General features: G+C 32.5%; 1 protein-coding gene across 1 annotated transcript; it reads left to right on the top strand.

Moving 5' to 3' along the window:
- Positions 1–8758: 8758 nt before the first annotated feature.
- LOC109008030 (very-long-chain aldehyde decarbonylase CER1-like) lies at positions 8759–16768 on the top strand. Its single transcript, XM_018987966.2, has 10 exons — positions 8759–8888; positions 9978–10204; positions 10287–10522; positions 13817–14036; positions 14192–14567; positions 14689–14796; positions 15231–15431; positions 15554–15664; positions 15829–16002; positions 16457–16768. Exons 1-10 carry the CDS (start codon positions 8829–8831, stop codon positions 16634–16636), a joined length of 1893 nt encoding a protein of 630 aa, XP_018843511.1. The 5' UTR covers positions 8759–8828; the 3' UTR covers positions 16637–16768.
- Positions 16769–24878: the final 8110 nt, after the last annotated feature.

Raw genomic sequence — 24878 nt, 5'->3', positions numbered from 1 at the left:
TTATAAATGAGTTGTTAATACATCACTACTCAAACCTAACATGAGTACTAATTCCGTACTGTTCCATTCATGCTTTAAAATATATCTTCCAACCTAATACCTATCATGTACTAGTTCTGTGCTGTTCCATTCATGCCTTAAAGCCACGCACCAATCAAGTTGTCAAACGGCGTTATAGTATCCACAGTGTACTGTGGACGTTGAAGGCAAATGCATGAGTCGTTTATTTATCGGAATTACATATTACAAGTTGATTCTTTTGAAAATACAAGGATGTTGCATACATGACTTGAGTATCCACTATAAAAAATTTAGGTACATAAATAATTTTTTTATAATTTAACGAATCATATCAAACTATATCGATTTATAAGATTATTTTTTTGTAATTCTTTTATGATTAGAATACTTCTTATATTTAAAATAACCTCAAATTCCTATTTTCTACAAGCAGTAAGCGTGAAGAATGCTACGATTGAATATATTGAGCTTTCTTCAAAATATATATATATATATATATATTACTTATGACGTCAAGAATTCTTCCAGGAAAATGCATCCAATTATATATATACAATAGTTCTGGTCAAGCTATTCATCGTTAATGTTCGTTGAAAATCACTACCTTTTTTACAAAGTAAACTGAAAATCAATGGTAAGTCTTCATCGATCATGGCTATGAAGCAAGCTCCCAGCATTAAACCAACATGACAGTCTCCACGATATGAAGTAAACACAAGCGAGAGAGGTACTGTACGTAAAGTGCAGTTGCTTGTGATGATCTTCTTATGTCAAGATGAAGACATTTTTCTTTGCAAGCATGCTTTGCAATCCAAAAGAGAAACATGCATATGGCTCCTAGGTGTAAGCTGATTTGGTTTGTCCACCCAATTTAAAAGCTTGTCATGCTTTGTCTATCCTCATGCCAAAAATATGCAACTCATGTATCTAAAAGCATGCGCACATATAAAAGTTGAGAATATGAGAGCAGAGAGAACAAGAGATATATGTAGAGTGAGATAGCCAATTGAGTGTTTCTCTGTAATGAGATCCCTGCAAGATTCGTGCTCTCATTCCTCTATTTATAAAAAGCTAGTTGTCCTCTCTATTGAGGTAATGCAAGATGAGAAAAAATACTAAATCGTCATTTTAGAATTAAAATTATCTCAAACTTTTATGAAATTATGGACGATGTTTATTTATAGGACCATGTTATAGGTGGAATATGGTATTATTAATGCTCTGCTATTAATATGACTATATTATAGGACCATGTTATAGGTGGAACATGTTATTATAGGATCATATTATATACAAGAAAAATGGGTATTCGTGACATTTTTTTACGATCAAAATGATTATTTACAATTAAAATAGATTCATTTTAACAGGAAATAATCATTTTGTTGAAAATAACTTATAGCAAATAAACAGTTTTCTTATATCTCCCAACCTAATACCGAGCACATATATATATATATTTATATATATAAAATGGCTATCTAACGAAAATTCTTGTTTTAACAGATTTTGTTATTTTTTCGTTAAAGTTAACGCCGTCAGACTAATTGCATCCGTGTACTTTGGTCTAACATGTGGTCTGGGTTACTCTGATCCACTTTTTTGAAGTCGATCTTTCAACTTCCATAGTTTTGCCTCAAATAAAGTTCAATGAACAAATTCTCCGAACAGAGACAAGGATACAACAGCCAGTTTTGCTGAATGTTAATGATAGAAGCAAATTCTTTCAACAAAATTAGAAAAAGCTAGCTCTTGCAAGATTCATGCTCTCATTCCTCTATTTATAAAAAGCTAGTTGTCCTCTCTATTGAGGTAATGCAAGATGAGAAAAATGCTGGATTGTCATCCTAGAATTAAAATTATCTCAAACAACTTTTATAAAACTATGGACGATGTTTATTTATAGCACCATGTTATAGGTGGAACATGGTATTATTAATGCTCTGTTATTAATATGACCATATTATAGGACCATGTTATAGGAGGAACATGTTATTATAGGACCATATTATATACAAGAAAAATTAGTATTTGTGACATTTTTTTACGATGAAAATGATTATTTATATCTAAAATAGATTCATTTTAACTGAAAATAATCATAGTTGAAAATAACTTATAGCAAATAAACAGTTTTCTTATATCTCCCAACCTAATACCGAGCATATACATATCTTTATATATATAAAGTGGCTATCTAACGAAAATTCTTGTTTTAACAGGTTTTGTTATTTTTTCGTTAAAGTTAACGCCGCCAGACTAATTCCATCCATGTACTTCGGTCTAACCTGTGGTCTGGGTTACTCTAATCCACTTTTTTGAAGTCCATCTTTCAACTTCCATAGTTTTGCCTCAAATAAAGTTCAATGAACAAATTCTCCAAACAAAGACAAGGATACAACTGCCAATTTTGCTGAACGTTAATGATAGAAGAAGATTCTTTCAACAAAATTAGAAAAAGCTAGCTCCTGCAAGATTTGTGCTCGCATTCCTCTATTTATAAAAAGCTAGTTGTCCTCTCTATTGAGGTAATGCAAGATGAAAAAAATGCTAGATCGTCATCCTAGAATTAAAATTATCTCATACAACTTTTATGAAACTATGGACGATGTTTATTTATAGGACCATGTTATAGGTGGAACATGGTATTATTAATGCTCTGCTATTAATATGACCATTTTATAGGACCATGTTATAGGTGGAACATGTTATTATAGGATCATATTATATATAAGAAAAATGAGTATTTGTGACTTTTTTTTGCGATGAAAATGATTATTTACAACTAAAGTAGATTCATTTTAACTGGAAATAATCATAGTTGAAAATAACTTATAGCAAATAAACAGTTTTGTTATATCTCCCAACCTAATACCGAGCATATATATATATATATATATATATATATATATCTTTATATATATAAAGTGGCTATCTAACGAAAATTCTTGTTTTAATAGATTTTGTTGTTTTTTCGTTAAAGTTAACGCTGTCAGACTAATTCCATCCGTGTACTTTGGTCTAACCTGTGGTCTGGGTTACTCTAATCCATTTTTTTGAAGTCGATCTTTCAACTTCCATAGTTTTGCCTCAAATAAAGTTCAATGAACAAATTTTCCGAACAGAGACAAGGAAACAACAGCCAATTTTGCTGAACATTAATGATAGAAGCATATTGTTTCAACAAAATTAAAAAAAGCTAGCTCGTGCAAGATTCGTGCTCTCATTCCTCTATTTATAAAAAGCTAGTAGTCCTCTCTATTAAGGTAATGCAAGATGAGAAAAATGCTAACTCGTCATTTTAGAATTAAAATTATCTCAAACAACTTTTATGAAACTATAGACGATATTTATTTATAGGACCATGTTATAGGTGGAACATGGTATTATTAATGCTCTGCTATTAATATGACCATATTATAGGACCTTGTTATAGATGGAACATGTTATTATAGGATCATATTATAAAAAAAGAACTTTTCTTTTATAATATATCATAACGTGTAATTATTTATAATTATTTATAAATTATATAAACATTAAAATCATTATTTAATTAATAATGAATATTACGTCTTTATTAATAAAAAATTAATTCTAAATAAAAATAAATAAAATATAAACTAAACAAACATGTTTACTTTTACCTATATAATATATATACATATATATCCCAACCCAATACGTAACATGTTTGTGAGTGCTAGTTCCGTAATGTTCCATGCATATGCATTAAAGCCTTGCACGTCGCTTGCCTAGGTAGCTGCTCATCATGTAGACAATTAATGGTGTTTGGCCGACAGGTATCGACTCTTTCTGTCACTAATTACTATTGAGACGTACAGGACTGTGGATCGAGCTAGGAGTATTAATTGGTGCATGACAAATGAATCAATATGTCAGTAACGCTGAAGTAAATTGATCGGTTTGAAGCGGGAAAAGTAACTATTTTGTGAGGGTGGATGTTCATTAAGAAAATTGAAGTTTATAGCTTCTGGCCGGCCGAATCAGCTGTACTGTGGACGTTGAAGGCAAATGCATGAGCCGTTTATTTATTGGAATTAAATATTACAATTAAGTTGATTCTTTTGAAAATACAAAGATTTTGCATTTAGGAACCATAATTTACAGCTTAAATTTTCTATAGTGGATACATGATTTGAGTAGATTTGTACTTTTTATATATAAAAAAAAAAGTAGATTTCATTATAAAAAAAAATGTGAAAAACTTATTTTTTCTTTTACAGTGAAGTTTACATTTTTACAAGAAACTTATAACACAAAGCTTGTACATTAATTAAGACTTGCATGTCCATAACAATAATCAATGAGGTTTGTTATTCATAAGTCTCATACACCATACATTACATTTTTCTTGTAGTTAAAGTTGAAAAATGATAATATATCCTCTTGTTTTGCTCCTTCATTTTGATCATTTTATTTTATTTACATAATAGTTAAAAATGTAATTATTAGTATATTGAAATGCATTTAAAAAATATTTTAAAAAATAAATATATAATTCATACTAAGAGCAAGTTCAACGATAAACACTAGGCGGTACAATATGTAGCAGCATCCTATAATTTTAAGGCATCGTTTTTTTTTTTTTTTATAATATATCTTATCTCATTTTATTTAATCATAATAAAATTTTTAAATTTTTATATAAAATAAACTTAACAATTCAATTTTTAAATTTTTAAATAATAATAATATTAAAAAAAAATATTTTAACAATATATTTTTTTTATTTTTTAATTTTTATCTTAATTTATTTTATCTCATTTCATGTTAAAACAAAGGAGGCTACTGATTTGTAACAGTTGCATTGGCAGAAGAACCATACGTTCAAAGGAAAATTATGCATGCATCACGACAAAAGCTACTGATTTTCCTTTTATCTCTTATTTATTTATTTAATTGTTAAGAAAATATTTTTACGTAAGTTTGTATATTTTTGGGAAATGTTAAAAGACATTGTAGGATATTTGATTTTTAGAGACGAAATTTTTTAGAGACGAATTAAATTTTATCTCTAAAAGTACTTATTTGGAACGAAATTTAAATTTCATATCAAAATATAGATGCAGTTTTTTATATACTAGACTTTCTTTGACGAAATATATCATCTCAGAAAAGGAAAACAATTCAAACGTAAAAAAAAAACCGTTCGAACGCAATTTTAAATATCGTTCAAATGGTTACATAACTGTTTGAATAATAGTCGTGGCGGGAAAATATATATAATTGTGTCGGAGAAAGTTCGAACCCGTTCGAATGTGATATTTAATCATTCAAACTAAAGTTTTTGTGGGAAGTTAAAACTAAATCTGGTGGGGATGTTGCTATACCGTTCGAACGCTCCAGTACAAGTTTGAACTGTATTTTAAATCACTTTTGAATATTGATATAATTGTTCAAATAATAGTCGTGATAGGAACATATACATTAGAATCCGTTTGAATGTCACATTTATTCATTCGAACTAATTTTTTGGTTGGAAGTTATAAATAAATTAGGTGGAGATGGTTGCAACACAGTTCGAATGATACTTTTATGTTCAAACAAATCTATTAAATGTTTGAATACTTATAATAGTTGTTCGAACAATACCATTTAATTATAGAAATTTATTGAAAGGCATTAAAATATTTTAAAAATAAATATTATTGGAGTTTATTAGCTATCATTTTCAAAAGATAAAAAAATCTAGTTATACGGATTTTTTGTTATTTATGATAAATTAAAATATTTCATATTCCTAAGAATTTAATATACTTAATTTAGAATTTTATTCCAAAAAACTCATTCTCTTGTAATGACACGCATATATATATGAGTCATGTTAGGCTACCGCCCAACAATCACTGTTGGGCGTGCTGCCAAACACAAATTTATATTTTTATTCGTTTTATTTTCATATTTTTTAACATATTTAAATATTTTTTAAAAATAAAAAAAATACATTAATACACTAAAAATAACTTTCTTAATCATTAAATAAAAAAATTTTAAATACATAAGGTATCAAAGTGAGGGGGCAAACGCATGTGGCATACTAACATTTTCCTATATATATATAAGCAATAAAAATTTTACTTATCATCTCGTATACTATGCATTAACATGTGATTTGTCATTTTTATCATTATATTTAAATACAAATATTAATGTGTATATTTAAATATAAATATAAAAATGACAAATCACATATTAATGTATAGTGTGAGAATGATAAATAGATTTTTTTTTTTTTTTTAAATCCCTTAAAACTTACGAGAACTTACGAAAAAAATGAATTTTTTTTTTAAATAACTGTACGAGATAATTTGCACAGCAGAAATTATTTATATATATATATATATATATATACATCTTCAAAACTTGAATGCCATATCAAATCAATATACGTTGATCTTGTAGTACCATGCTACTTCAACACGTAACAATCGCTAGAGAGATATAAAGTTCACCGTTGTACGTAGTTTAAACTTAAAAGGTAAATGTTTTTCTTCTTCTTTGTTTTTTCTTTTTTGAAAAAAGCTTGTAAAGTTAGTTTAGGCTAGATTTGAAGCGCGCGGCAGAACCCAAAAATTAATGAAACTACTAGATCAGGTACGAAGTCGATCGTCCCATAGGCAGCTAGTTCCCTAAATATTGCAACTATCAAGCTAGCTACTTATTGGTATTGGACCACCTTGATCTGAACTGATCTTTAAATTTTATTAATAACGTGCGCTAGCAACCTAAACGTATTGAAAACTAGTTTCGATCGATCTTAGGCTCTTTAAATTTTGGAGAAATTACATTTGGCATTCCAATTGTCATACATTTAATTTACAAAATTGTCATGTTGTCAAAAATATTATTCTTGAGCTATTGCACCCTCAGATTAAATTATCACCTTTTTTCTTTTTTAATCAAATAGCATACTGCAGCACGCATCATGTATATATACGTGTTCAATTATATATGGTCGATCGTTACTCGTTAATATCAACAAAAATTAATAGGAAAAACTAGTACGTAGATCGACTAGCTTTAATTTATTCTGTCAACGACGTCGATCGGAAAATAAGAGCAAGATCAAAGAAAAAAGAGAAGGAAAAAAAAAAAAAAAAGGGAGCTGGGAAGAATATAATTTGTTTGGACAATTTGGAGAAGGTGACAAGGCCGGCCGAGGAGGTTTTGGAGAAGTCATGCATCTTGGGTGAGTAGTTTTGCCAAATGGGTTTGATGCGTGGGATTTTGCCATGCATTTTTGGTGTAGATCGAGATAATGAGGTTTCGGTGAGATCTCTCTCTCGATCCCCTTAACTACTCATTATTAGTTAAGGGCGTGTTTTGAATGAGCATGCATTTTAATTAGTTAAGAACATCTCCGATCCAAATGCTATATCTAAGTTTTTATCTATTTTACTTGATCAAACCTACTTGAATTATTTTAGCTACCTACCTAAATGATCACTATTTTTGCAATGTACGTACGCACTATACATCAATTTCATATCTTTCAAAATCTTCAAATGTCTGGCGCATGACCTAGCTAGTCTCACATTCTAATTAATGGGGTTGCAATATGCAGTCTATCCACACTCAAAATGATAAATTAAAGTAAGCTAGATAAAAAATAAAAATAAAAATGAATATATTATGAAAATATTTCCATAATATATATACTTTTTTTTTTTTTTTTTTCTCACACACTCGGACTTCTAAAACAATGATGCAGGGCATGTTGAACTGCATGCAGTATCGGGGCGCCAAACAAATAGCAAGAAATAAAACAATGCAGGGGCTAGTGAAAAGAAAATAATGGTAAAACTTCAACGTCCTACAAGTAGCTATTGAACTAGCTAGCTACCGCGATTGAAATGCATTAATTTACCCGCGATTGGATGGATGGATGGATGGATGGATGGCCGGAATGCTCTTTCAGAGTCGTATTTAATTTCCAGCTTGTTATAACTGTGGGGCTAGCTGAAGAACCAAAAGTCCAAAAAGAACGTACGTGAAAATACGACATATAATACGATGAGTCATAAACCAATCAATGAGGGCCAGCAAAGTAGGTTGAGAACTGTAAATGCTTCTGAATTTTGTATTGAATAGAGATATATATTCATGGAAAAAAGATCTTTATATCTAGCTACCTGAGCGTCGGCTCTGCATGTGGGGAATGGGCTTCTGACTCAAATGGTGTGTGAACATTATTAATTAATTAAAGAATGACATACACTTTTACATGCATCTTCTTACTTCTCTTTGACTAGCTGCTTGAGTACTGGTAACTAATTACCGCGCGCCCGAACCGATTATATATAGAACAAATCTATATAATTTTTTATTATTCACACCATTTTTACGCATTATATTATTTTTAATTTTTATTATTTTTTTATCAAATATTTAATATATAAATAATGAATAGAAGTATTAAATTATTTTAAAAAAAATAAACTCAAATTTTTTTTTTAGAAAATATTAAAAAATTAAGAAATTTTAAAAAATATAATACGTGGAGGTTAAAGAGATTGGAGATATTTGCGTAACATTACTCTTTTATATATATATATATATATATGGATCGGAGGAGTTTAAAGTAGTTACGTATATATGTACCATATATATATATCTATATATGTATATATGGATCGGAGGAGTTTAAAGTAGTTACGTATGTACTATATATATCTATATATGTATATATATATATATGCACATATATAAATATATATTTATATGTGAGGCCTTAATTAGAAGATATATGAAGATTGCAAGGCAAAGAAAGTAGTGAAGAAAGTATGGCTTCTAAACCAGGAGTTCTCACCAACTGGCCATGGACGCCTCTAGGAAGCTTTAAGGTACTGTCCTTAGCTACTCTCTCTCTCTCTCTCTCTCTCTCTCTCTCTCACACACACAGAGATCCACATACAGATAACAGATATGTGAGACCACATGCATGCACCCTTATGGCGCAGTTTGTAAATTAATTGCGTGTTGGTTTTTTTCGAATATCCCTGATGAAGCTGGTCATGTACTAAGAATCGATCAGATACGATAATAAGTAGGATTAGCTGTGTGTTGCAAACTTTCTTGAAATTGCATGCTTTACTGGCCGGACATGACTAGTTTCTCAACGATGTTTCGTTCTTTAACGGTGCATTATTAATCAATTGTTCTCTTCGATCGTAAAGGCAGTAGTACTGTATCAAACGCAAGTTGCCTTTGTTTCGAGCTGAACATCATGAGTTTTAGCTAGGAACCTGTAAAAATATATGATCAAATCTCTCCGACGGCCTATTTTTTGTGCGCTTGTCTCCCATTATTTAAATTGTCTAATGCATTAATTTTCCTTCAAAAGTTCATCTTTTTGCAATTATATTTTCAATTTTTTCGCTCATAGCACTCATGATGAGTCCAAAAAGCAAAAACATCAAAAAGATGACGAGTCATAGAGGGACTCTGCATGTCGTTGTCTGCTCCATTTTGTTTTTTCAAAGGGGACTCGTGAAGTTGTATTCTCGGTCGAACTCAAAATTAATGGCCATTTGACTCCAAAAAGATTAAGGAAAGAAAGAAAGAAAAAGGCCAAAATAGTACTGATCAAGCTGTACGTGTACTTATAATAAGATGACCGAGAATGAACAAAATAAATGAAGAATTAATCAACGGTACTGCTCACAAGCTGCTTATTGAAAATATATATAATATTATAACGAACGTACAAGCTTATAATAAATTATTAGGAAAAAAAATTACATCCGTAAAAAGATCTGAAATATAATATATATATATATATATATATAGCTTCATGCTCTTATATATATATATAGAGAGATAATATTAATCTCTAATTATTATATATTGTTTCAGTACCGATCGATCGATCGACATGCAGCTAGCTAGCTAGCTTGATTATTTTTTATTAATTTATTGTTGATGATGATCAGTACCTGATCCTGGCTCCTTGGGCTATTAATGGTACATACTTATTTGTAAGCATGGAGAAGAGCGAAAGGGACCTTTCCTACTTCCTCATATTCCCTTTTCTACTATGGAGGATGCTTCACAACCAGATATGGATTAGCCTCTCTCGTTACTGGACTGCTAAACCTGGCAACCGCTCCATCGTCGACAAGGGCCTCGAATTCGATCAAATCGACAGAGAAAGCAATTGGTGATCATCTGTAATTAATATTATTCTTATATATATATATTAATAATTAATTAATGGTCTTAATTAATTAATTAATTTGCAGGGATGATCAAATATTATTCAATGGAATACTACTGTACCTAGCGTATAAAAGCAAGACATTAGATCCCTCACGCTTGCCTGTGTGGAGGACAGATGGAGTAATATTGACAATTCTTATGCATGCTGGTCCCGTTGAGTTTCTGTACTACTGGCTTCACAGAGCACTCCACCACCATTTCCTTTACTCTCGCTACCATTCTCATCACCATTCTTCCATTGTCACCCAGCCTATTACTTGTAAGTAGTACTTACTACGATCAACTCCTCTCCTTTTCAATATTTTTATAGGTAGAGAAATGCTTAATTTGACTGCAAAAGAATTTTATAAAAATATGTAGATTTATATATAAATTAATTAACCTAATTAATTTGATGTAGTGCGTTAAATTGTAAAATTATTTTTATTATAAAATAAATCTAATATATCGCAAAAACATTATAACAATTTATAAATTTATTTTTAAAAAATATTTTTGTGATTGTAATATTTCTTTTATAAATTCTATCGGCTGTCCTAATTAATGTATGCATCCTGCAATCCTTAAAGTATGTATTTATAAATAGCGTCAACTACCAACGGTTTTGGAAATGGAAAGAGACTTATGATGCACATATTTTCTTATTTCTAAAATATAAAGCTCCCTATATATAGAAAAATACAAATGAAGGCTCATTTTCAACCGTAAGTAAAAACAATTGATTAATGCATGCATGAACTGAAAATTGTAAAGACTCACACAATTAATTATATATACAGATCATGATGATTCAGTTTTTCTAACTACAAGAAATTAATGATCTAGAACTTATTTCAAATTCTCAGAACTTTTAATTCTAGTAGTATTTCTAGATCTATATATGTTTTTTGGTTATGATCTTATACATGATGCTTGGGTTAAATTAAAACTATCGGTTACTGTAATTAGAGAAATTAGGGAATTTTTGTAAAAAAATTAGCGCTTCCACTAGCTAGCTACTCTTTTTGTTTTGCGAAAAGAGAAAAACGATCTAAACAATAAAAACAGAAGGAAAATGATCATCTAATGGTCATGGATTTGTCCTCTCATTTTGACCACTTATATATTTATTTATTTTTATTTAATAATTAAGAAATTAATTATTATTATATTTATATTTTTTTTTATTATTTTTTTAAATATTTAAAAATATAATTTACGCTAGAATCCGGCACACCCAGCGGTCAAACCTGGGAGCTCCAGATTTCATAAAAGTGGTTGGGTAATGTGCGAGGAACATTTGCCCAGTAGAAAAATAACTTATTTTGTAAAATATAAATATATTTTGAGTTAAAAAAAAAAACGTAATCATAAGTAAAATAAGTAATATATAGAGAATTTTTTATGAACTCAATTTCTGCACCTAACAAGTGAAAAGAGATGTGGAGAATTTTTGTGATAGTGATAATACTTCACTGCATAATTCAAAGCAATCCAACCGAAGAAAAAAAAAAAGAGAAGTGGGAAAATAAAGGGTTGGATTTAAATCTTAAAAATTTTAATGTACCAGCAGCAGTCTCGTCCTTCAAAAAACAACACACGTAGACATCATATCTTTAGATATGATTTGGATCGATGTATTAATAGTAGTGATATGGTTTGTGAATAGTAATATATAAAATTATTTGGATTAAGATATTTTATTTGATTTTAGAAAATGAGAGAAAAAAAAGTTAAAATAAAAATATTTTAAAAGTTAAAATATTATTGGAATATAATTTTTTAATGTAGTTTTTGTTTTAAAATTTAAAAAATTTATATTTAAGAAAATTGTAATGATTAGATTAACAAATTAAAAAATATTTTATATTTAAATAATATTTTAAAAAATATATAAAAGTTTCTGAAAACCTAAAAATCTATTAATCTCTTCTTCGAACTCAATAATTTTGTTTGGGAAGAAATAGATTGTCAATTCCCTCTTGACCCAATGATGTTGTAAATTTTTTATTTTTTTAAAAATGTTTATGATGATTAAAAAAATACATGAAAAAAAGAAAAGAAAAATAAAAAAATGAAATACACATTCATGACATATTTTCAGGTTACTTTTTTATTAGTTGTAGCAGTTCTCTTTAGTTAATTAAGAATATTATCATATTTAAATTATGTTAAAACTCTAATTATTTATATAGTTATAATTTTTTAAAAATATTTAACAAAATTTCATTATTTATTTAATGATGAAATATTAGTATTTTATAAATGGCTTGGTTATTTTGAAATTAGTGGTACTTGTGTAAAATCCTGTATGGCGTAAGATTTTCTAATTGATAAAAAAAAGCATGTTTGCCACATCTGTCAAATTGAAGAAAAAAATAAAGTGTAATTTCAAATATTAAAATGGTCTAATGTATAAGAATAAAATTATTATTTATTTATGTTCATCATTTATTATAAAATTTAAATTATATTAAAAATTCAAATTAATTAGATAGTTTTTTTCTCTTAAAAATGTACAGTAAAATTTCATCATTTATTTAATGATAAAAAATTAGTATTTTATAAATCAAAGTTGATTTTTAGTGTATGATATAATAAACAGTAATAAGATATGCGAAAAAAACATGCGAAGAAAAAAAAATAGCTTCTTTATTGATCATTTAAAACTCAAAAATTAATATTTTTTCCATTTTTTCTTTCTTCCTCTCTCTCATTCCCAACGCACGATTGCGGTATTACGTCGCACATTAGCATTCACACGGATTTTTTAAAAAAATACTGTTCATCATACTGTCGATGAACAGTAATAAGATATGAAAAAAAAACGGCTGATTTAGATTTACTGTTCATGATGAACAGAAATGAACAGTAACAGTTATACGCTTTTTTAAGTATAGGCAGAGATATATATCTCTTCTGTCTTATTCGCCATTACAGTAGGTTTTTTGGCAACTCAGAAAAAAAAAAACAACACATTTTCTTGTACCAAGCAGTACTAAAGTATTATTCTACTTATATAGCCCGATCGATGGTCTACTGGTGGATTGACCGATTATTTTATTTTACTTTTTAATTTTTTTTCTTAAATATTAAGAAATATTTTTCTTAATAATTAAGAAAAAAAATCAATTCAATACATTTCTTAACATTTAAGAAAAAAAATAAAAAAATAAAAATGCACCTATCGGTCGGTGCAAATATTCGGTAGAATTTAGCATTTCTCAGTACTAAATTCCAATTTCAGCTTTTGTATACAATATCAAATAATATTAATGTAAAAACAATTCAAATATCAAATAATATTGTAAAAAAAATTCCCAAAAGGTTAAAGATGACTTGAGGATTAGCAACTAATTATTATTGCGTGCTTGTGTACCGTACGTGACTGCTTAAACCAATCAAACATATTTTTCTTTATTTATTTTTTATGTATAAATAAATCATTAAAAATTTTTATGTATAAGTTGAGATCAAGGATATTAAACCATGTTATTATTATTTTAATTTATCTCTCATGTTATAGATTGACAATTAATTAATTGGTCAGTAATTATTTCCTAATTTTTGGCAGCTGTCATTCATCCGTTTGCCGAACACATAGTGTACTACATGCTGTTTGCAATACCAATGGCGTCGGCATTGATCAGCAGGACTGCGTCAATAGCATCCATCGCAGGTTATATCACGTATATTGATTTCATGAACAACCTGGGTCACTGCAACTTCGAACTCATTCCTAAGTCTCTCTTCTCCCTCTTTCCCCCGCTCAAGTTCCTCATGTACACCCCTTCGTAAGTCCTCATCATGATCTCTACCCCGCCCAATGCATTTTTCATTTCAACCGATCGAGAATTTGAAGCGTAAAATGTGTTTAGACGAAGAGCTGACAATACTCTCATGTTGTGTTTCATTCATTCACCAAGGGTTTTTTTGAACGCATGCACAGGTTTCACTCCCTGCATCATACACAGTTCCGCACAAATTACTCGCTTTTCATGCCATTCTACGATTACCTCTATGGAACCATGGACAAGTCCTCCGACACACTATACGAAACTTCACTGAAAAGGGAAGCAAAGTCGCCGGAAGTAGTGCATCTAATGCATCTAACCACGCCGGAGTCCATCTATCATCTCCGCCTGGGGTTTGCCTCATTTGCCTCGAGGCCTTTCACCTCAAAGTGGTACCTGTGGTTGATTTGGCCGGTGACATGGTGGTCCATGATGTTAACTTGGTTATATGGCCGCACCTTCGTAGTCGAGAGGCACCGTTTTGATAAACTCAGTCTACAGACTTGGGTTATACCAAAATACAGTCTGCAAGTAAGAACGATTTTTTTTTTTTTTCCTGGTTCAATCTGCTTCAAGTACTTTTACGAGCATACCCTGATAGATGTATATGTGATTTATGTCTTCGTTATTGCCTATAATTGGTGTGTTGCAGTACTTTCTGGAATGGCAAAAGGAGTCTATCAATAACTTAATTGAGGAAGCCATATTGGAAGCAGAGGAAAAAGGTGCTAAAGTTTTAAGCCTAGGTCTCTTGAATCAGGCAAGTATTACTTTGAATAATGCTAAATATAAAAGCTTGTGGATTTGTTTAGGTAGATTACATTTGTTTTTTGAAGAGTCCGTATCACAGATATTGTAGTTAATAGTTACTGCTTTCATTTTACTTTACTTAGCAGTAACTATTAACTACAATATCTGTGATAGTCCGCACGGGGTTTGGATGCCCTATGAGATTTAACTAGAACATGCAGTTTGTAAGTAAATTATGAAATCTTTTTGTAAATTAGTTGGCACTTCTTATTTTTTTATGCTAGCTGACGTATTTGACAAGTCAATTAAATCGGCTTGCAAACAAGAACCATATCACTAAGGATAGTCATCATATGACCCATTTCAATTTGTGGATAACTCTAAAGCTAAACCAAACCGTCAATTTTTTTTTTTCTCGTCATTTTTTGGCTTGATTCGGAGCAGGGAGAGGGGCTGAATAGATATGGTGAGGTTTACATTAAGAAGCACCCTCAGCTAAACGTCAAGGTGGTGGATGGGAGTAGCCTGGCAGTTGCTGTTGTGCTAAACAGCATTCCCAAAGGAACAACCGAAGTGGTTCTTAGAGGCAAACTCACCAAGGTTGCTTATACCCTGGCCTTTACTTTATGCCAGAAGGGTATCCGGGTGAGTTTACCCTGTGATCATGGTGTGGATTCAATGGAAATTTTATGTTGGTCACATGATTATGAGTGGCAAATCTCCTCACTGAAAATCTAATTCCGTTTTATCTTTTAACACGACTTCAGGTAGTTACATTACGTGAAGATGAGTATCTGAAGCTCAAAAAATCGTTCAACACCAAGTTTGAAAGTAATTTGGTCTTTTCAAAAAGTTATGCTGATCATGATCATCAGATGGTAAATCTAGGAATTTTCCCCTGTTTTTATCACTATCATTCATACTTCTAGTCATTTGACATGAATATATATATATATATATATATATATATATATATTTATATATTATATAGCAACTCTGAAAAACCTGCAAAAAGTAAAATCATCTTGAATTCTTCATGTAGACTTGGATAGTGGGAGATGGATTGGACGAAGAAGAACAGCTGAAGGCGTCGAAAGGAACATTATTTATTCCCTTCTCACAATTCCCACCAAAACAATTGCGCAAAGACTGTTCCTACCACAGCACACCAGCGATGGTGACTCCAAGATCTCTAGAGAATTTGCACTCTTGCGAGGTTAGCAGAGAATGGAAAATATATTATTAGAAATTAAACACAATAATTCACTTTAATTGCACCAGTTCCTAATTATTAACATCTCATGATGAATGCATATAATGGACGGAAGTTGGAACGATAGATAATGGTATATATAGTTATAGATTGCTTCCTTTTTATATGTATATATAGAGTGCTATATATAGTACTATTATGTTTCAGTAGAAACGAACCAGGAAAAGGAGACAAAAACAATATTTAGTTGCAGAAACCCCCAAATGATTTCATATACGTACAATATATATATATGTATGTATCAATTCATACAAGTCATAAAACCTTTATTAATCGAACAGGCTTCATGCTTTCAAATGCAGTAGTACTGCACCCACCATTTAAAATCCCAATTAATTACTTCATGTGTCTGTCTGTCTTCCTTTTATTTTCTTGAGTATTTTCGTTTCTATGACAGAATTGGCTGCCAAGAAGGGTGATGAGTGCATGGCGTGTAGCTGCTATTGTGCACGCATTAGAAGGATGGAATGAGCATGAGTGCGGTAACAAAGTTTGCAACATTGAGAAAGTTTGGGAAGCAAGTCTTCGACATGGATTTCAACCTTTGATATTCCAAACTCAATCCAATAAGCAGTAGTACTACTAGTTTACTAAAAAGTTTACATATATCTATGAAGCTAGACCATGATACATTAATGGGGTACAGTACAATATATTGGACAGGATGTCATGAATCTTTAATTTGATATTGTTCCCGGCCGGGGCCGTCTGATCAGTCCAAATACTATATATCTGATTTCTATAATTAATGGATGCTATTTAATGTATGCAAGCTGCTTAATTTCATTAGCGTCATCATATGGATTGTAGACCAATATATGTTACGCTATTTAATGCACTTTATATGATTAAACTGGCTTTACTAGTAGACTATGTGTACCAGAGAATTTTGTCTTGACCAAATTAACCACATTACAATGTGGGAAGTTGGGGTACTTTAATTTTCAGCCTCGGAGAGCACCGAGAAGCAGTACTACTTAAGAAGCCAGTGTATATTATATACATTTTTTTTTTCTGGGCCAGAGGATCTCTTCTTGTTGTGGCGGCCTTAAATCATAGGCTCATTCAAATGCTAGGAGCGCGCGCCTCGTTCACAATTCAGGGGACGAAAGTAGTATGGTGGTAAATGTGCCATATTATATACATATATATATATTATTCTACCATCTTATTTTCATTCTATTAAATATAATATGACATATTTATCACTATTAAATGATCATTTATTGCATATTTTTTTATTATCTAATAGTGATAAATGTGCCACATACCACTTAATATGATCAAAATAAGATGAAAGTATAATGTATAACATTACTCATCATTATTCATAAGCATTGCATGCCGTATGAAATATTTATACGGAAAATTTATTTTATGTGTTTATCTTTCTGGCTTTAATCTTAATTCTAGTATAAGTTTTAGGATATTCAACCCTATTCATCCAAAACCAAGGAAACGCCAAGCTGGTTGAGATCAGGTTTACGTATTTTGCCAAGAAAAAAGTTCAAAATTGAAAGAAACTGATGGAGGAGACCGTGTTTGATCTGCTGATGAGGATTAACACTACAGACCTGATTTCTGCAGAGCGGGCACGTAGAATGGGACCGGAACCAGACATCGATGCAGTTGACATGGAAGCAGTGGTTGCATTTGGGCAATTTCCGAAACCTTTCCCCGCTCATTACCTCGTTAAGGCACACCACACAATATAAGAAGTCCTTGTTGCTGGGAATGGGATTGTGGTGGAAGGTGAACGTAGAGATCATCAGGTGATGATTGTGGCAGAAAATAATTAGGATGGTGCAGAGGATGAGAACGATCGCTATGCTGTTCCTGCTACATGTTATGCAGGTGACTATGGAGTTGGCTATTTTGACCATCAATTCCATGTAATCTTCCATGGATTTTCACCAAACTTTCAATGCCCTCTCTCTCTCTCTCTCTCTCTCTCTCGAACGTGGAAGATGAAGACGATGCGTGTATTATTTTAAGCTTGCAGGAATTGGGTCGTAAAGTTTTATTATATTATTCTTTAGTAACTTCTAAGAAATCATGAGGGTACGTACAGAGGGGGAATCCCAATTTATGTATTTATTTTTAATATTACTATATGCGTCAGCCATGAGCATGTGGAATTCTAAGGGTGTCTTCCTCTTATGATCAAACATGCAGATGACAGAGTGCAGGAGATCCTGCAATCCCTTACCCCGAATTGCAAGAGTTGTAAATCCCACAACCCCTAGCTAGGCAGATGATTGGAGCAGCTACTCACATATCCGGCCCCCATCTGGTGATCCTCAATCCGAATTGCAAGAGTTTATATCATGCATTAGATTTATTTTATAATAAAAATAAATTTATAATTTAATTATTATATAAATTCACGTCAATATAAAATTAATTTTATAAAATCTCTTTAGAGCTAGTTTAAAGTATTTCTATATTTGCCATGATCATAAATGTGGTTACCATTCCTTTGCCAAAATAAATAAAAGAAGTTTATAAAAAAAAAAAAAAAAAAAAAATTGCGACGTACGTCACGATTATGTGAATGCTCACCAACTAACAACCAAATCAACCAGAAAAGTGGAACCCATGCAATGGCCGGCCGGCTTTCAAATACTTGCTTGTTTGAAGGAGCATAAATAGATGCCCCGACTTGCACGACTGTTAATGCCTCAATTCTTTCCGTATGCACAATACTAAAGATAATGTTGCTTCAGCGCTATGTTTATCGACTCTGGTATTTTGACGTATTGTAGAGGTTTTGGTTGCATAAGCTGTAAGTTCTGTGGTTAAAACCTCTTGTGTAATTGACCGATGGTAGAAACATGCTCAAGACAATTAAACGAGCAATCACTTGAACGCTTTTCTAATTGAAAAGCGTGAAAAAGAAAATGGAGTAAAATATCAACGTTCTTCACATTTAAAGAAGAATCAACAATGCAACATATATATAAAAATAAATAAATAAATAAATAAAATTAAAGGTGGCTAATATATTTTTGTTTATAAATAAGGTAAATTTTATTGATATGAATGAAATAGTCAAAACTCGTGCACATAAAGTATACAAGAGAACACTTAAATACATTTTAGGATCCAAAAATTAAAATTAGAAAGTCGTGAACAATGTTTCCATTAAGCAAAATAGCTGAAAATCAAAGCAATAAGTGTGTAAAAAAGAGTTATGAAACTCTGCCATTGTTTCCAACAAGTGAGTACGTTTACTACCCTTAATGGCATTACCTAAGCTACACCAACTCTTCTAAATATCTCATCCCATAGCACTATTGTTACCTCACAATGTAATAATAAATGATAGACTGATTTGCCATGCTTTTTTACAAATAACACCAAGCCATCACAATGAGTTCCATCTTCTTCAAATTGTCCGTGGTCAAACTATGCCCAAGAGAAGCAGTCCATACGAAGAAAAAAAAACTACTTTAGAAGGCACGCAAGACCTTCAAATACTCTTCCACGAAAAATAAGGTCATATTACAAATTATTGGTGGCTAATAAACAAATTAGCATATAATGTCTTAGGAAGCTTCTCCCAGTTACTTATAGATAGTTGGTGCCGATTGAATGAAACAACTTCACCTGAGACCGTTAATGGATTCCCCATTCCTCATTGCTTGATATTAAAGATAGGCCATTAGAATCGAAAAACATGAACACCAAGAAAATGTACTTGCTTTCTGTCGATGAACTGCATTAGACGGCCATCCATGGAAGTGTAGCATCTAACTGACCACTCTCATTATCTTTCTGTGCTTCAACTTGTCAGCCATCCTTCTGACTGCACAGTTTGCCCAAGAAACAAAATAGCTGATGCTGCTTCACGTCACGGTAGCTCATGTAACACTTGTATTTTAGCTCATTAGTTCTACCTATGTCGTGATTGTACCTTTAAGATTGTCACAAAGTACACTACAAACTAGCATTTATTAAAACTTTAGATTCTCACATTTTCATGATTCGCAGGACAGAAGCAAAATCAGAACAATAGTTCTATCTTCTTGAGATGATGACTGAGTTTCAAAGTCATCCGCTACCAAATTCATTTGGCACTAATAACGTAAAAGGAGAACAAAGCACTCAAGGTGTTCATTGTAATGCCTCAAAGGGCTACTGTATTATTCCAAAATTCATTCTTACATTTTCTGCCATTACATGTACAATATTTATACTACCTAATACATAACAACCTATCCTCTAGTATTAGGACATGAGCGAGCAACAGTTGGTTGCTTTTTGGATCCCCATGAAATAAGATGCGAACCAAAAAAGATACAGAACCCACCAGTAGACTTTCTATCATTAGGGCACCCGGCCCAATCAGCATCAGAGTAGGTCGAGATATTAAACAAAGAGTGAGAAGAGAAGTACAATCCATAATGAGTAGTTAAACGTAGATAACGAAGAATTCGTTTTATAGTTTGCTAGTGAGAATTTTTTGGACAATGCATAAACTAACAAACTTTATTAATAACAAAAGAAATATCTGAACGGGTAAACGCCAAATATTGTAGACTTCTTACAACACTTCTATAAAGATGAGGATTCTCAAAAGAGGAACCATCAAAAGTTGTAAGCTTAGTGGAAGTCGACATTGGTGATGAGAAAGTTTTAGCATTGTGCATATTAGTGCGATGCAGGATGTTACTGATGTATTTGGACTAACTTAGATACAAACAATGACTATCTCGAATAACATCTATACCAAGAAAAAAATGTAGATGACCAAGGTCCTTAACAGGAAAATGATTACTCATGGTTGTGATAAAATTCGAAATTAACAAAGTATGTGAGTCAGTAACAATTATATCATTAACATAGACTAAAACAAAGACAACATGACCAGCTTGTTTAAAAATAAATAGAGAAGAGTCAGACGTAGATTCTGAAAATTCAAGAGAAATAAGTTGAGAACTTAGCTAGGAGAACAAGGCCCGAGAGCCTTGTTTAAGGCCATAGATGGTCTTTTTCAATTTGCAAATGTACATCAGAAAATTGGGATTGACAAAACCAAGAGGCTGATGCATGTACACTGCTTCTTCCTAGTCACCTTGTAGGAGGGCATTTTGGATGTCTAGTTTGTGTAAGGGCCATTTACACGAGACAACAATGGAAAGTAATAATCGAATAGTAAGCACATAAAACTGTCAAACTTATTGTACCACTGTCTAAGAGCTTGCTTTAAGCCATACAAGCTATTCTTCAGTCTACAAACTGAACTCTCATTTTCCTGTATTACAAACCCCTCAGGTTGATGCATCTAGATGTTTTCTTCAAGGTCTCCATGAAGAAAAATTGTCTTCACAACTAACAGCTCAAGATACAGATCTTCAGTGTCAACCATTGTCAATACTAACCTGATGGTTGTGATCTTCACTACAGGAGAAAAGATCTCAGAGTAATCAATACCATTTTTTGTTGAAAACCTTTTACAACAAGTCTAACCTTGTACCTCTTACTGCCATTAGGGGTGCTACCCGCATGGTGCGGGGCGGGGGCACCTCCTCCCCGCCCCCCGCCCCACTACCGGGAGGTGGGGTAGAAACTGCATCCTACCTGCCCCCCGTTCAACCCATTGTCTAAAAAAATTTTTTTTAGTCTAAAAATATTTTTAGACTCAAATTATAATATAATTTAAAGTATAAATTGAAATTTATACATTAAAAAAAATTCAAACTCATTAGAGTTATATTTTGGATTGTCTTGGCCTTCTAGACCAATCATTATATAGGAGCCAAGGTAATCCATTAACTTGAAGTTAAATTCAAGTTTTTAACAAATTGTATATGTTTATATACAATATATTTATATATATTACTTATATAAATATTATAAATTATAAATTTTTACATTAAAAATGGGAGGAGTGCGGGGCGGGGCCCTGCTGGGGTCAATCCGCCCCTCGCCCCTGCATGGGCAGTGCGGGTTAGCCCGCCTGCCCATGCGGGGGCGGGGGACGGGGCCCCGCTGCCCACCCCTAACTGCCATCATGCTCAGTCTTTACTCGATACACCCACTTGTTATGCAACGCCTTCTTCCTTGATGGAAGTTCTGTCAACTCCCATATCTGATTCTCTAACAAGGAAGTCATCTCATCTTCTATGGTCAGCTCTCACTTGCTTGAATTTTCATCTTGCAAAGTTTCCTCATAACTCTCCACCATCTGTCAATAGAATGTAATTCAAATTAGGTGAGAAACGCTGAGGGAGACGAATAGTCCTAACTGACCTACGAACTGCAACTACAAGTGTGGAAGGCTTTGGATATGACTGCGAAATAATAGAAATGGGTGCACTGGGCCCACTCTCTCTGTCACTCACATCTCTGCACTGCATTGTGACCTCTGGTCTCACAAACTCAGACTCCCAAGGAACTATTTCAGCAACTATACTAAACTTATCCTTGTACATAATCTTCTAATTAAATATTACATTCTTACTTCTTATGATCTTCTGACCCTGCTCATTCCAGAATCGATAGTCAAATGCCTTTTCTCCATAACCAATGAAATAACATTTCTTTGATTTAGCCTCAAGTTTACTATGAGCATCAGAATCAACATAAACATAAGAAAGACAACCAAAAGTTTTAAGATGAGAAAATTTGACCTCTTTCCTGCTCCAAGCTTCCTCAGGCAGTCCACAATCTAACGAAACTGATGACCCTCTGTTTATCAGGTAGATAGTAGTGCTAACTGCGTCTGCCCAAAATGTAGGTGGTAAACTAGCATGCAGTCTTATGCTTCTAGCACGCTCAATAAAGGTTATGTTCATACGTTCAACAACACCATTTTGCTGTGGTGTCCCAGGAATGGTTTTCTCCATTCTGATACCGTGAGCTGCACAGTAATCCTTGAACCCTCTATCAATATACTCACCACCATTGTCAGACCTTAAGCATTTCAGTTTTAAGTATGGCTATGTCTTAACCAAGGCTTTCTAGTTTTTTAACACATTAAATACATCAGATTTATTCTTCAAAAAATAAACTCATACATTCCTATTGTGGTCGTCAATGAATGTGACATAGTATCGAGAACCTCCAAGAGATGACATTGGATAAGGTCCCCACACGTCTGTGTGCACAAGATCTAGTTTTCTTGTTTTTAGTGTTCTGCCACTTTTCAAGAAACTGACATTTTTCTGCTTCCCCAATATACAACTCTTACACATACTGAGATCAACTAACTTCAGTTCTGGTAGCTTGCCTTTAGACAGTAGTTCTTTCATGCCCTTCTGACTCATATGGCCAAACCTACAGTGTCACAAATCTATGGTACTTTTTGCAACGGTAGTAGCAATAGTATTATGCAAACCAGTCTTCATATACAGAGTTTCAGTTTTCTTACCCCGAACTAGTACCAATGCCTCTTTAGTAACCTTCCAGGTGCTATCTGATAACACTACTGAATGACTACAATCATCAAGCAACCCCACAGAGATGAGGTTTTTCTTCAACTCAGGAATGTGTCTGACCTTTTGTAAGGTCCACTTACTCTTGTTCGGGAGAGCAATGTCAATGTCTCTCATTCTCATCACGTTCAATGCCTCTCCATCAGTCAGGTACACATTTCCAAAATTACTAGCAAGATAGTTCTGCATTATCTCTCAATGGAAAAATGTATGGAAGGAAGCCCCTGAATCTAGTATTTAGTTAACAATTGGACTATGAACTGCGAATAGTAGTGCATCATGTACTCCTTCAGTAACCACATTAGCACTATCATTCTCCGTCTTGTTCGAATTTTTACAGTTCTTTTTTATATGACCAGCTTTGCTACAATTCCAGTAAGTTGTCTACTACCTAGGCCTTGACTTGCTATTGCGCCTGTTCTTTGATTTTGATCTGCCTCTATTTGAGTTTATGTCTTGTGATCTCCCCCGAGAATCAACATTCAGTGCTGAACTCGAATCCGAGGTCTTGCCTGAATCCCTCCTGCACATCTCCTCAACCAAAATCAAATCACGAATATCATCATATTTCAGTTTAGTTTTCCCAGCAAAATTACTGACAACCATTCTCATGGTTTTCCAACTATTTGGCAGTGAAGCCAACGGTATCAATGCACATATCTCATCATCAAACTCAATTTCAATAGAGGACAATTGATTTGTGATAGTATTAAAAGCATTCAAATGTTGTGCAACATACATACCTTCTGCCATCTTCAAATTAAACTGCTTCATTAAGTGTACCTTGTTATTCGTTGACGGCTTTTCATACATACCTAACAAAGTCGCCATGAGATCTGCAGTCGTCTTCTTCTTGATGACGTTGTGTGCAATAGATCTTGACAAGGCCAAATAACCTCCAGAACCTGTCAATCCAACTGGGTCCAATCAGCATCTTCCATATTGTCCGGCTTCTTCCCCAACAATGGAAGGTGAAGTCTCTTCCTATAGAGGTAGTTCTCTATCTGCATCCTCCAGTATCCATAATCTGTGCTATCGAACTTCTCAATCCCAGAAACATGCACTTCTTCTCCAGCCATCGTTTTTCCTCAGACCCGAACTTTGGCTCTTGATACCAATTGTTGTGAAAAACGATGACAAAAATTGAAAGGAAACGTGAAAAGAACAATCAAACAATCACACGACACAAGATTTACTTGGTTCGGCAAGTTGCCTACGTCCACGGAGCTGCAAATGATTTTTTATTTCTTGAGGAATCACAAGTACAATGTATGAGGTGACTACTGTGCACTTTCGTACAGCCACAGTAACACAAAAATACATATATATATATAGGGTACATGGTGAAAACCCTAATTTCTCAAATAAAGTGATGTTCGC

The sequence above is a fragment of the Juglans regia genome, chromosome 14 (genome assembly GCF_001411555.2).
Source record: "Juglans regia cultivar Chandler chromosome 14, Walnut 2.0, whole genome shotgun sequence".
Taxonomy (NCBI): domain Eukaryota; kingdom Viridiplantae; phylum Streptophyta; class Magnoliopsida; order Fagales; family Juglandaceae; genus Juglans; species Juglans regia.
Note: the sequence above shows the minus strand (reverse complement) of the source record. Positions and strands in the feature narration are given on the sequence as shown.